General features: G+C 35.7%; 1 protein-coding gene across 1 annotated transcript in view; it reads left to right on the top strand.

The window, feature by feature from the left end:
* The window catches only part of LOC128640708 (P-selectin-like), a 171,895-nt gene extending 159,426 nt beyond the window's left edge, over positions 1-12,469 (top strand). The window contains exons 6-10 of the mRNA XM_053693136.1: positions 8,822-9,007; positions 10,236-10,421; positions 11,049-11,234; positions 11,468-11,653; positions 12,267-12,469. Coding sequence (XP_053549111.1) covers positions 8,822-9,007; positions 10,236-10,421; positions 11,049-11,234; positions 11,468-11,653; positions 12,267-12,469 — 947 coding nt within the window. The remainder of the gene's footprint in view (positions 1-8,821; positions 9,008-10,235; positions 10,422-11,048; positions 11,235-11,467; positions 11,654-12,266) is intronic.
* Positions 12,470-14,828: the final 2,359 nt, after the last annotated feature.

Genomic DNA, 14,828 nt, shown 5'->3' with positions numbered 1-14,828 from the left:
AAAGGGCATTTAGCTCTATTGCTGCCCAAAGCCCTAACCTAAAAATAAAACCTACCCAATACACCCTTAAAAAATACTAACATTAACCCCCGAAGATTCACTTACAGTTTTGAAGATCTGACATCCATCCTCCAAGAAGCAGGCCGAAGTCTTCATCCAATCGGCCGAAGTCTTCATCCAAGCCCGCAGAAGTCTTCACCCAGACGGCATCTTCTATCTTCATCAATCCGGCGCGGAGCGGCTCCATCTTCAAGACATCCGATGCGGAGCATCCTCTTCAATCAACGGCTTCTTCGGAATGAAGGTTCCTTTAAATGACGTCATCCAAGATGGCGTCTCTTAGATTCCGATTAGCTGATAGAATTATATCAGCCAATTGGAATTAAGGTTGAAAAAATCCTATTGGCTGTTGCAATCAGCCAATAGGATTGAGCTGGCATTCTATTGGCTGATTGGAACAGCCAATAGAATTCGAGCTCAATCCTATTGGCTGATTGGATCATCCAATAGGATTGAAGTTCAATCCTATTGGCTCATTGTAACAGCCAATAGGATTTTTTTAACCTTAATTCTGATTGGCTGATAGAATTCTATCAGCCAATCGGAATCTAAGGGACGCCATCTTGGATGACGTCATTTAAAGGAACCTTCATTCATCAAGAAGCCATCGATTCAAGAGGATGCTCTGCCTCGGATGTCTTGAAGGTGGAGCCGCTCCGCGCCGGATGGATGAAGATAGAAGATGCTGTCTGGGTGAAGACTTCTGCGGGCTTGGAGGAAGACTTCGGCCGCTTGGATGAAGACTTCTGCCGGCTTCTTGGAGGATGGATGTCGAATCTTCAAAACTGTAAGTGAATCTTCTGGGGTTAGTGTTAGGATTTTTTAAGGGTGTATTGGGTGGGTTTTATTTGTAGGTTAGGGCTTTTGGCAGCAATAGAGCTAAATGCCCTTTTAAGGGCAATGCCCATCCAAATGCCCTTTTCAGTTTTTTTTAGATTAGGTTTTTATTTGGGGGTTTGGTTGTGTGGGTGGTGGGTTTTACTGTTGGGAGGTTGTTTGTATTTTTTATTTACAGGTAAAAGAGCTGATTTCTTTGGGGCAATGCCCGCAAAAGGCCCTTTTAAGGGCTATTTGTAGTTTATTGTAGACTAGGGTTTTTTTTTTATTTTGGGGGGGCTTTTTTATTTTCATAGGGCCTTTAGATTAGGTGTAATTAGTTTAAATCTTTGATAATTTATTTTTTATTTTTTGTAGCTTTGTTGTAATTTGTTTAGTGTAGGTTTTAATTATTTGAGTAGGGTTAGGTGTTTAAATATATAATATAGTTAATTTAAATTGTAGTTTAATGTAATTTAGTATAAAAGTTAGTGTAGATTAATTATTAATTTAATATAGTTTAATGTAATTTTAGTATAATAGTTAGGGTAGATTAATTATTAATTTAATATAGTGTAATGTAATTTAAAGGTAAGTTTAAATTTATTATAATATAGGGATGAGTTAATATTTAATATAAAGTTAGCGGGTTGTTAGGTTTAGGGGTTAATAGGTTAATTTAGTTTATAGCGATGTGGGGGACTGGCGGTTTAGGGGTTAATAACTTTATTTAGTTGCGGTGGGCTCCGGGAGCGGCAGATTAGGGGTTAATAACATAATGTAGGTGGCGGTGGGCTCCGGGAGCGGTGGAATAGCGGTTAATAACTTTATAAGAGTGGCGGTGGGCTCCGGGAGTGGCGGGATAAAGGTAAATAACATTATGTAGGTGGCGGCGGGGTCCGGGAGCGGCAGAATAGGGGTTAATAACTTTATTAGAGTTGCGGTGGGGTCTGGGAGCGGTGGAATAGGGGTTAAACATTTTAGTATAGTGGCGGTGCTTAGTGACAGAATAAATGCGGCTCCGAAATGAGCCAAAGGGCACAAACGGCTGCCTACTTTCGTATTTGGACGCTACCAAAACATCTAAATGCACACCCCTAATGCTTGAATATTAAGATTTGTATATAATAAACACTGCATTTATATTCAATAGACCCAAACTTAAGATTCTGATATGTGGTGATAACACAACAGAACACAGTTACATTTCTAACTCCCTTTTTTTACTGTGAAAATGGGTATTTGTAGTGAGATCTGGAGAAGAGACTCAAAATAGTATGTCACACTGTGTAGTAGTGTGATTTGGCAGCTCTGCAAGCAGTGAAACTAGTGGATAAAATAATAAAACATTTGCAACTAGAAGATTTTTTTACATTCACACTATACACATAGTAGGGTATGACTTTTATGCTTACTTTATTACATATGATCTACTGATCTTTTATGTGATTATCATATTGGACTGTTTAGCTAACCAATGTGTACTTGTATTCTGTATGAGGTTAAAACCTATGTTGTTTCCCATAGGGAATAGCAGTTAAATGGATTTTCAGTAACAAATTATGAATGACCCTCTCATATTGGACAAAATGAAACAATATATGTATATACAGTATTTTTTCATGGCAAATAATTGGTCCAAAATTATTTGTTTCTCGGTGCACATGTTTAATGCAAAGTGCTCAATGAATTTATGGAGTGCCAAGTCCTTTTTAGAAATTCATTTAAAGGGACACTGTACCTAAATTTTTTCTTTCGTGATTCAGATAGAGCATACAATTTTAAGCAACTTTGTAATTTACTCCTATTATCAAATGTTCTTTATTCTCTTGGTATCTTTATTTGAAATGCAAAAAATGTAAGTTTAGATGCCGGTCCATTTTTGGTGAACAACCTGGGTTGTCTTTGCTGATTGGTGGATAAATTCATCCACCAATTAAAAAGTGCTGTCCAGAGTTCTGAACGAAGAAAAAAGCTTAGATGCCTTCTTTTTCAAATAATGATAGCAAGAGAACGAAGAAAAATTGATAATAGGAGTAAATTAGAAAGTTGCTTAAAGTTTTATGCTTTATCTGAATCACGAAATAAAAAAATTGGGTACAGTGTCCCTTTAAGAAAAAACAGACACTACCTTTATACATCTAAACAGATTTTACTTTCAAAAATTAAAAAAACATTAGTACACAAATAGTATATAAGAAGAATTCCATTTTGGGGAGGGCAGTATCTTCTAGTTAGCTATACGTCCCCCAGCAGAATATAATAAGGAAAATGCTGCTGGCTTAAATTGTGGGCAATCCGGGAACCTTACAAGACTGACATCAAAAGGTTTAAAGAGGCAGTACATACTTAAATGTAAATACTAACTACATAAGATCTAAAATAATTTGCATTTGCTGTCCCTTTAGTTGAGTGCCATAATAAGAAATTATTCAAAAGGACATAAAACCTAGTTTTGTTTCTTTCATGATTCAGACAGAACATACAATTTTAAAAAGTTTTTCAATTTACTTCTATTGTCAATATTTTTCATTTTCTTGGTATCCTTTGTTGAAGGTGCAAAAATGCACTACTGGTAGTAAGCTGAGCACATCAGGTGAGCCAATGCCAAGAGGCCTATATGTGCAGCAACCAATCAGCAGCTAGCTCCCAGTAGTGTATTGCTGCTGCTGAGCCTACCTAGGTATTGTTTTCAACAAAGGATACCAAGTGAACAAAGCAAAATAGATAATAGAAGTCAATTGGAAAATTGTTTAAAATTGCATGCTCTATCTGAATCATGAAACATTAATTTTGTCTTTGCTGTCCCTTTAATGCCACATAATTTAAAGTGTTTGGACGTTGATGCTCTTCTCTCAAGGTTCTTAATGTTCCTGAAATGTTCTTATGTGCCTAACCTCAACATTATTTTGTTTCTGCCTGTATAATGCAAGTTGTATAATAAAAGATGAATAGATAGATCACATACTGATGTATATACACAAGTAATATACTGTTTAATGTCATATGATTTAGACATGATAGAGGTTCATGGAGTGCTTATACATTTTATAACAACCATCATTTGAAAAGCACTAGTAAATCTGCTTTTTCTCCACCCAAACCCCCTAAGAAATGGTCTTCTAACAGAAAATGAAATCCCAGAATAGCAGAGACATTTATACAAGGATCACAGTATAAATAGTAAAAGTAATGTTGCAGATATAAGATAATGAAAGAGGTCATAGTATTAAATGACCAGTAATTACAGAAGATTTGCAAATTCAACAAATGCATAATAAAAATACAATGTAATAGTACTTTTAGTTTGAACTTCAAATGAGTAGTAGATTTTTTTTCTGCTAAGGAGCGCCTAAGTTAATGTCTAGGCAAAAGTTGAAATTTAATATTACAATATTAAAGTGGATAAAATGTGCAGAATAACAATATATCAATTAAAACATCATGGATCCATGTGAGGGTATATACAATGTAGTGACAAATAAAATATAATAAAAGAATACAGTAAAATTGTTAAGTCAGATACTAGTGGTAATGCACATAGGGCGTTGCAATAATAAATGACCATATGGTGTGGTAATATTTTGATCACATAAAAGGTCCAAAGTTATATGGAAGAGTTCATCAAGTGGATAATCCTGTGAGAGTGAAAAAGTGGAAAAATGTAAAAAAGAAAAAGAAAAAAATATTGAAAAATTGTTAGAACACGTGATCAACAAAATAAGGTAAAAAATGGTGTAAAAAATAAAATAAAAAGAATGTGATGAAAAAAGGTCCAAGAATAAATGTGTTAATCCAAAAATGTGTTAATCCAAACAAAGTTTAGTGATACATAAAAGATGTGACACTGATTGCAGAAAGAATTCCTCAATTAATTCCTCAGTGAAAAAAAGGGTAGAAACGCATTGACATCTTATGGTGAGCTTCATTTCAATTATTTTATGTTTATTTAAACTTTATTGCGCTATGTTATTGTTTTTCACTTTTAAGTTATCAGGAATTATTTAGGAACCTTGGTTAAGTCCGGATACCAAACACCATACACAATTTGATGGATTTTTTATTCTGCTATATATATTTTTTTCACTGAGGAATTAATTGAGGAATTCTTTGCTGTCCCCTCAAAATAGCTCAACAAAGAGCCATTAATGTCTAAACTGTGAGTACACCCCTAAGTGGAAATGTCCAAATTTGGCCCAAAGTGTCAATATTTTATGTGGCCACCATTATTTTCCAGCACTGCCTTAACCCTCTTGGGCATGGAGTTCACCAGAGCTTCACAAGTTGCCACTGAAGTCCTCTTCCACACCACCATGACAATATCACGGAGTTGGTGGATGTTAGAGACCTTGCGCTCCCCCAACTTCCGTTTGAGGATGCCCCACAGATGCTCAATAGGGTTTAGGTCTGGAGACATGCTTGGCCAGTCTATCACCTTTACCCTCAGCTTCTTTAGCAAGGCAGTGGTTCTCTTGGAGGTGTGTTTAGGTTCGTTATCATGTCTGTGCGGCCCAGTCTCTGAAGGAAGGGGATCATGCTCTGGTTCAGCATGTCACAGTACATGTAGGAATTCATGGTTCCCTCAATGAACTGTAGCTTCCTAGTTCCGGCAGCACTCATGCAGGCCAAGACCATGACACTCCCATCACCATGCTTGACTGTAGGCAAGACACACCTGTCTTTGTACTTCTCACCTGTTTGCCGCCACACACGCTTGACACCATCTGAACCAAATAAGTTTATCTTGGTCTCATCAGACCACAGAACATGGTTCCAATAATCCATGTCCTTAGTCTGCTTGTCTTTAGCAAACTATTTGCAGGCTTTCTTATGTATCATCTTTAGAAGAGGCTTCCTTCTGGGATGACAGCCATGCAGACCACTTTGATAAAGTGTGCGGCGTATGGTCTGAGAACTGACAGGCTGACCCCCCACCCCCTCAACCTCAGCAGCAATGCTGGCAGCACTCATACATCTATTTCCCAAAGACAACCTCTGGATATCACGCTGAGCACGTGCACTCAACTTCTTTGGTCAACCATAGCGAGGCCTGTTCTGAGAGGAACCTGTCCTGTGAAACCGCTGTATGGTCTTGCCCACCATGCTGCAGCTTAGTTTCACTGTCTTGGGAATCTTCATATAGCCTAGGCCATCTTTATGTAGAGCAACAATTCTTTTTTTCAGATCCTCAGAGAGTTCTTTGCCAAAAGGTGCTATGTTGAACTGCCAGTGACCAGTATGAGAGATTGTGAGAGTGATAATACCAAATTTAACACACCTGCTCCCCATTCACACCTGAGACCTTGTAACACTAATGAGTCACATGACACCAGGGAGGGAAAATAGCTCATTGGGCCCAATTTGGACATTTAGGGGTGTACTCACTTTTGTTGCCAAAGTTTTAGACATTAATGGCTGTGTGTTGAGTTATTCTGAGGGGACAGCAAATTTACACTGTTATATAGGCTGTACACTCACTGCTTTACATTGTAGCAAAGGGTCATTTCTTCAGTGTTGTTATATGAAAAGATATAATAAAATATTTACAAAAATGTATATACCGTATACAGTATATATATATATATATATATATATATATATATATGTATATATATATATATATATATATACTGTATATACAGTATATATATACATATAAGCATATACATACATTTTTACTGGGAACACACAGTTCTTATTGCCTAGTGCAGTTGTTTTTAATTTAAAAAAAAAGCTACATTTTTTTAAAATTAAAAACTGCCCACTATTTAGAAAATTAACTAGAGATCTATGGTTAATTTTCGGAGTGCTAATTGCTACCGCGACCTCGCAATAGCAATAACCAGTCACTTTTAATGGCTTGTTAATTATTGCCCTCTCACTTGTAATCTAGCCCAATGAGTCAACACAAGGAGGAAAATAAAGAAAGGCACATAACTGTAAATCAGTGTATTAGACAGGGAAACATATAGAAGTGAAAGTATGTCTGGAAAAAAAGGAAATAAAGAAAGTTAAATGCATATCAAGAATGAGCAAATTCAGAGAGCACTGACCACAATAGAGTTCAGAGCAATTGTACTTATGGGAAGTGAAACTCAGAACAAGTAGAGAGAAATGAACATTGTCATAAAAAACAACAGAAATAACAGAACATGCCCACGGACAGAAACACATTTACTTATAGTTAATTCTGAATTTCATTTAAATGGACAGTCAACACCAGAATTTTTGTTGTTTAAAAAGAAAGATAATCCCTTTATTACCCATTCACCAGTTATGCATAACAAACACAGTTATATTAATAGACTTTTTACCTCTGTGATTACCTTGTATCCATGTCACTGCAAACTGCCCCCTTATTTCAGTTCTTTTGACAGACTTGCATTTTAGCCAATCAGTGCTCACTCCTAGGTAACTTCACGTGCATGAGCTCAATGTTATCTATATGAAACACATGAACTAATGCCCTCTAGTGGTCAAAATGCATTCAGATTAGAGGCAGTCTTCAAGGTCTAAGATATTAGCATATGAACCTCCTAAGTTTAGCTTTTAACTAAGAATACCAAGAGAACAAAGCAAAATTGGTGATAAAGGTAAATTGGAAAGTTGTTTAAAATGACATTCCCTTTTGGACTTGACTGTCCCTTTAATATGGAACATCTGAAGGGGGGGGGGGATATTCACCATTTCAGAAAATGCTCGGTCCTGCTTTAGAGTTTAGATAGTTAATGATATATTTTATAAATGGCCATTAAATTGTTTATAAGATCTAACAATGAGCGTGTGCGTGCATGTGTGTGTATGTTTGTGCATGCACATGTGTTCATGCGTGTGTGTGTGTGTGTGTGTGCGCACATGTGTGTACGTGTGAGTATATGTGTGTGAATGTATGTTTGTGTGTTTGTACATGTGTGTGTCAGCATGTACATGTGTGTATACGCGCGTATGTGTGCTTGTGCATGCATGTGTCTAAGTGTGCATGTGTGAGTCTTCGTGTGCATGTATGTGTATATGTGCGTGTTTGTGTGGGGTGTGTGTATGTATATGCTGTGTGTATGAGGTGTGTGTGTATGTTGTGTGTGGTGCGTATGTTGTGTGTGTAGGCTTGCTGGGTAGTACTGAGGTCTGCTTCTGGATAGTCTGTGGTCTTGCTTGCATAGGGTAGGGTTTTAGTTAGATGTTATGTTGTGAGCATTGTTTGGGAGGGCCCAGGCATTTTATACACAGCCCTGTAAAGATGGGCAGCAGGACTAAACGGAGGCTATATGTAGCTAATAAACAGAAATTCTACATTAATTGTGCATGCAAAAATTATTAAGATTAGTGGGTTCTTTAGCTTTTATTGCTGCCCTAGGCATTGGGAAATCTGCTAGTTTTTGCTAGTATTTACTTCATATATTTCTCGCAACTGGATGTCGGGTATGAACGAAGGGGTCATGCATCCCCTTTAGACAAAAAGAGAGTATTGATTGGTTATAAAATGAACAAATATAAAATGTAAAGAACATGGGACTAACGTAGGTCTTCCCTTCAAGGTCTGGTGCATAACTTTACCATGATGCCAAGGCACTGGCCTTGTTGGTCTAAGCCAAAATTCCTGCTTGATTAAAAATATTTTATTTATATGTAACATATTTTTGTTTTGTAATATTTATCATATTATGAAATTAATTAAATGGTAAATGTGTAACACTGCACACTGGTATTGTATCACTGCTGTAGAGCTGCCCCCTCAGCCATGTCTACCTGGATAGTTATTAGTTACACATTCTCCAGGGTATAAAGGGAGGAACATGCATTATGTCACTGGGCAGCACTATTTATGCTACCCCCTGCTCACCCTGCAACATGTGTAACTCCTAACTGTTCAGGAAGACGTGGCCAAGGTGGGGACACTATCTTTAATTTCACTCATGTGGCTAACATGTATTTTCTGTTGTTTCAGCTCTTCCATGCCGAGCTCTGGCGCCTCCTGGACATGCGACGATGAATTGTTCTCATCCTTTAAAGCCATCAAGTTTTATGTCCATGTGTAATTTTAGTTGTTTACCTGGCTTCATGCTAAATGGCTCCAAAGTAATTGAGTGTGATTCTTCTGGGCAGTGGACAGCTCCTGAGCCAATCTGCCAAGGTATGTTCATTCCTTGAGACATTAGTCAGAATACAACATAATAATTTAAAAGTGTATGGTATATACTGTATATATAAATATATATATATAGAGAGAGAAAATAACTCATTGTGTAGTTCATTAACAAATCTAGACAGACCAGAAGGCTTGTTTTTCCCACAGAAAACCTCTGAATTACATTGTTTCCAATGCAGCAAAGGATTCTGGGTAAGATATGTAAATGAGGTTCACAATGACACACTTTTTTACTTCAAGTCTGCTTTTCAGCAGATTCCCTTTATGCCAAAGCATCGCTGTTCATACATATAAGCTTAGCTAGGGTTAGTGCAGTGATTCATAAGATATATATATACACAGACATCCCAACTCTCATGGAAGTTCAGGGAGTCTTCCGTATTGAAATAGTGGTTTCCTGATGCCCGCAAATGAAATACAATATCCCAGAAACTCGGCTGTCCCGGGTTCGGAATCAAATTTCGTGCGGTTCACTTATTATTTATTACCAAAATAAAAGATTGGGATCTGGTAAAGCTGCCGTAAAGTGGTCACATGAGCTGATGACATGTTATAAAAGGAGGAGCCTTCGGAGCCGATTTATCATGGCCTGAATGGGGTCGTGTACACCTGTTTCCGGGTGGAAACAAGAGTTAAGAAGCAGCGGTTTTAAGACCGCAGCTTCTTAACTTGTCCGCTACCTCTAAGGCGGTGGACAGCAATCCGCCCAATCGCATACAATTGGGTTGATTGATACCCCTCTGCTAGCGGCAGATTGGCCGCGAATCTGCAGGAGGCGGCATTGCACAAGCATTTCTAGTGGTAATGCTTGTGCAATAGTAAATGCTGGCAGCGTATGCTATATATATATATATATATATATATATATATATATATATATATATATATATATATATATATATATATATATATTGAGCTAGATTACAAGTGGAGCTCTATCTTTTATTTCCGGCAAACATTTTGTAATATCTAATTCTTTTTTAAAAAAAAAAGATTTTCAGCTTTTTACATGTTTGCTCATGACAAAGAAAAAGTATGACTTACTTATTGTCAACTCACTTTTGCCCAGAGTCAATATGACAGTATATATTTTTATAAACAGTTGTTTATAAATTAGCTTGTCTCATAATCCTTACCAATTTAACCAGTTGTGCATATAAGAGATCCAGATTATGGTTTCACTAAATCAATTCTTCCTTGTGTTTGGTTACAGCAGTCTCCTGCTTGACTCTAAATGATCCAAAGTATGGATGGATGAATTGTACCCATGTACATGGAGAATTTCAGTATAATTCTACCTGTAATTTCTTTTGTTCTGGAGGATTTTTACTGAAAGGATCAGATTCAGTCATGTGCCAGGCGTTTGGAGGTTGGACAAATCAAGTCCCTACATGTGAAGGTAATCAACATATAGACCATCATTTATTTATTTATTCAGCATGCTGAAAAGGTTTTTATAGAAAGGACCTGACATCAGACATTGAGGGCCTAGTGCACAAGAGCAGGACTTGTCAGTAATCCCGGATGAACAAATCTGGGTGTTCAAATCTGGGTGTTCTGACATCCGCAACCTCTGACATTAGAGACACGTTAAGAAGCATCGGTCATACAAACGGGGCTTTTTAATTTTTAGCACTGAATTGGTTCAGAAGCTGCTTAAAAAGCTTCATAAATGGAGGCTAAAGTCATACTTCACTAGGGATAAACACAAATCTGCCCATTAAGACAAAAATGCATTTTTAATGAAAACAAAAGATCATTGATTAGTTAAACAATTAATAAACAAAACATTTAAAGAATATAGGATTGGCATAGAGCTTCACTTCAAATTTTGGTGCACAACTATACCCTGATGCCAGAAGCACCGAGCTTGTTGGCCTATTTATATGGAACATATTTTTGTTCTGTAATATTAATAGCATTATGAAATTACTTAAGTGATAAATGTGTAGCACTACAGAGTGGTATTGTTTCACTGCCCTGTGATTTAACCCATGTGGCTACAATGTCTTTTCTGTTGTTTCAGCTGTGCCATGCCGAGCTCTCACACCTCCTGGACATGCAATGATGAATTGTTCTCATCCTTTAAAGCCATCAAGTTTTATGTCCATGTGTAATTTTAGTTGTATACCTGGCTTCATGCTAAATGGCTCCAAAGTAATTGAGTGTGATCCTTCTGGGCAATGGACAGCTCCGGAACCAATCTGCCAATGTATGGTCATTCTGTGACATATAACTCTAAATATAACGGGGTTTTTTTAGAGTTTAGTCTCAGTACATATGTACTGTATGTGTGAGTGTGATCCTTTAAATATACTTAATAATGATAATCAAATTTTCAAGGAGGTCTATATATCTGTATGTGTGTGTGTGTGTTCCTCTAAATATATATAATAATAATAATTATTATAATAATAATCGTTGCTTTCTTGTGTTCCAATCTAGCTATCTCCTGTTCGACTTTGCAAGATCCTACCTATGGATGGATGAATTGTACCCATGTTCATGGGAAATTTCATTACAATTCTACCTGTAATTTCTTTTGTTCTGAAGGATTTTTACTGAAAGGATCAGATTCAGTCATGTGCCAGGCGTCTGGAGGTTGGACAAATCAAGTCCCTACATGTGAAGGTAATCAACATATAGACCATCATTTATTTAGTTATTCAGCATGCTGAAAAGGTTTTTATAGAAAGAACCTGACATCAGACATTGAGGGCCTAGTGCACAAGAGCAGAGCTTGTCAGTAATCCCGGATGAACAGAACTGGGTGTTCTGACATCCGCAACCTCTGAGATTAGAGACACGTTAAGAAGCATCGGTCATACAAACGGGACTTTTTAATTTTTAGCACTGAATTGGTTCAGAAGCTGCTTAAAAAGCTTCATAAATGGAGGCCAAAGTCATACTTCACTAGGGATAAACATAATTCTGCCCTTTAAGACAAAAATGCATTTTTAATGAAAACAAAAGATCATTGATTAGTTTAACAATTAATAAACAAAACATTTAAAGAATATAGAATTGACATAGAGCTTCACTTCAAATTTTGGTGCACACTTATACCCTGATGCCAGAAGCACTGACCTTGTTGGCCTATTTATATGGAAGATATTTTTGTTCTGTAATATTTATAGCATTATGAAATTATTTAAATGATAAATGTGAAGCACTACAAAGTGGTATTGTATCACTGCCCTGTGATTTAACCCATGTGGGTAAAATGTCTTTTCTGTTGTTTCAGCTGTGCCATGCCGAGCTCTCGCACCTCCTAGACATGCAACGATGAATTGTTCTCATCCTTTAAAGCCATCAAGTTTTATGTCCGTGTGTAATTTTATTTGTTTACCTGGCTTCATGCTAAATGGCTCCAAAGAAATTGAGTGTGATTCTTCTGGGCAGTGGACATCTCCGGAACCAATCTGCCAATGTATGGTCATTTTGTGACATATAATTCTAACATAATAATTTAAGAGTTTAGGATGTATATATATATATATATATATATATATATATATATATATATATATATATATATATATATATTTATTTATATTTATTTATATGTATGTGTGTATATGTGTGTGTATGCCCGCTTATGTGTGCTCCTGTAAATGTACTTAAAGGGACAGTGTACTTGAAAATGTTTTTTTGTTTAAAAATATAGATAATCCTTTTGTTACCCATTACCCAGTTTTACATATTCAACATTGTTATAATTAATATACTTTTAATATACTTTTTTTTTATCTAAGCCTCTGCAGACTGCCCCTTATCTCAGTTTTTGTGACAGACTTGCATTTTTGCCAATCAATGCTGACTCATAAATAATATCATGTAAGTGAGCACAATGTTATCTATGTGGCACACAAAAACTAGAGCTGTCTAGCTGTGAAAAACTGTCAAAATGCACTGAGATAATAGATGGCATTCAAGAGGTTAGAAAATATCGTATGAGCCTTACTAGATTTAGCAAATTTAATTATACAAGTAAATTGGAAAGTTGTTTAAAATTGCATGCCCTATCTGAATCATGAAAGTTTAATTTTGATTAGATTGTCCCTTTAATAATAACTAAAATAATAGAAAAAGTAATCACCATTATTGATATATTTTACGATGAACAGGCAATTGAAGCATATGTTCTGTGCACCAGCATTTTAAACTGCATGTCTACTAGGGAAGAGCAAATGTTTCTAAAAATTCGAAATTTAAAACGTTGTTCGTTCAAATCGAATTTAGAATGTTTATATAACATTCGAACATTCTATTTTCGAATTTTTGTTTTTGAATTTTTCAATAAAATTCAAAAAAATTTTCTTCGAATAGTAGAATGTTTACCTAGGTATTTATTCATTTTCGAAATGTAATATTCTAATTTGAATGTGACATTCGAATTCGAATGTCACATTCAAATTCAAAATAGTATTTCTAGTCTACAACTGTGTTTAATAAATGTAATATTCTTATTCGAATGCTACATTCAAATTTAAATGTCACATTCAAATTCAAAATAGTATTTCTAGTCTAATACTGTGTTTTATAAATGTAATATTTGAATTTGAATGTGACATTCTAATTCAAATAGTATTTCTAGTCTAATACTGTTTTTTTAAATGTAATATTTGAATTTGAATGTGACTTCCGAATTCGAATGTAACATTCAAATTCAATATAGTATTTCTAGTCTAATACTGGGTTTTATAAATGTAATATCCAAATTCGAATGTGAGATTTGAATTTGAATGTAACATTCGAATTCAAAATATTATTTCTAGTCTAATACTGTGTTTTATAAATGTAAAATCCGAATTTGAATGTGAGATTTGAATTCGAATGTAACATTCGAATTCAAAATATTATTTCTAGTCTTATACTGTGTTTTATAAATGTAATATTCAAATGTCACATTCGAATTCAAATTCGAAAGTGACATTTGAAAACTTTAAATAACATTCGATAATAGAATTTTTAAGATTATTCGTTCTTATCAACATTTTATTATGTAAATCGAATTTCTAAAATAACATTTGAATATGAATACAAACACATTCGCCCAACCCTAATGTCTACTCTTGTAGCTGTTGTTGGCTTGTATCATGTAAATTGATGCAAAAATGCTTGTATTTAAATTTTAAATGTTCCAATGTGCAATTTAATTTTGTCTGGAATTACCCTTTAATCTAAAGGGGCTTAAAATTTTAAAAGACAGAAATGCAAATTACTTAAAGGGACAGTAAAGTCAAAATTAAACTTTCATGGTCTAGATAGAGCATACAATTTTAAACAACTTTCCAATTTACTTCTATTATCAATTTTTCTTTGTTCTCTAGGTATTATTTGTTGAAGAGTAAACCTAGGTGGGCTCATAGGACTTCAGGAGAGTGCACGTGTCTTTAGCAGTCTATGTAAGTAGTTGTTTTTAAAAATGTTATAAAAAGTTACAAATACTGCTGACACAGACTGCTAAAGACACGTGCACTCTCCTGGAGTCCTATGAGCCCACCTAAGTTTACTCTTTAATAAAGGATACCAAGAGAACAAAACAAATTTGATAATAGAAGTAAATGGGAAAGTTATTTAAAATTACATACTCTGGGACATGCCCTAGAAAAATTGCATGCTCTAGACATGCTTTGAGGTTCCGGTGGAGGAGGAGCAAGGCAAGCCAACCTGAGCTCACTGCTCCAGCCCAACAGCTACTGGCGGTGAAACTTTCGCGCCCTGCCTCAAGTCTTGAGGCTGCTTCTTTCAGGGCAATTAGCAAAGATCAAGCTGGAACCGGGCCAGGGGACTGTCATCCCTC

This window comes from Bombina bombina, chromosome 10 (assembly GCF_027579735.1).
Source record: "Bombina bombina isolate aBomBom1 chromosome 10, aBomBom1.pri, whole genome shotgun sequence".
In the NCBI taxonomy this organism is placed as follows: domain Eukaryota; kingdom Metazoa; phylum Chordata; class Amphibia; order Anura; family Bombinatoridae; genus Bombina; species Bombina bombina.
This window is presented reverse-complemented; position numbering and strand designations above follow the sequence as displayed.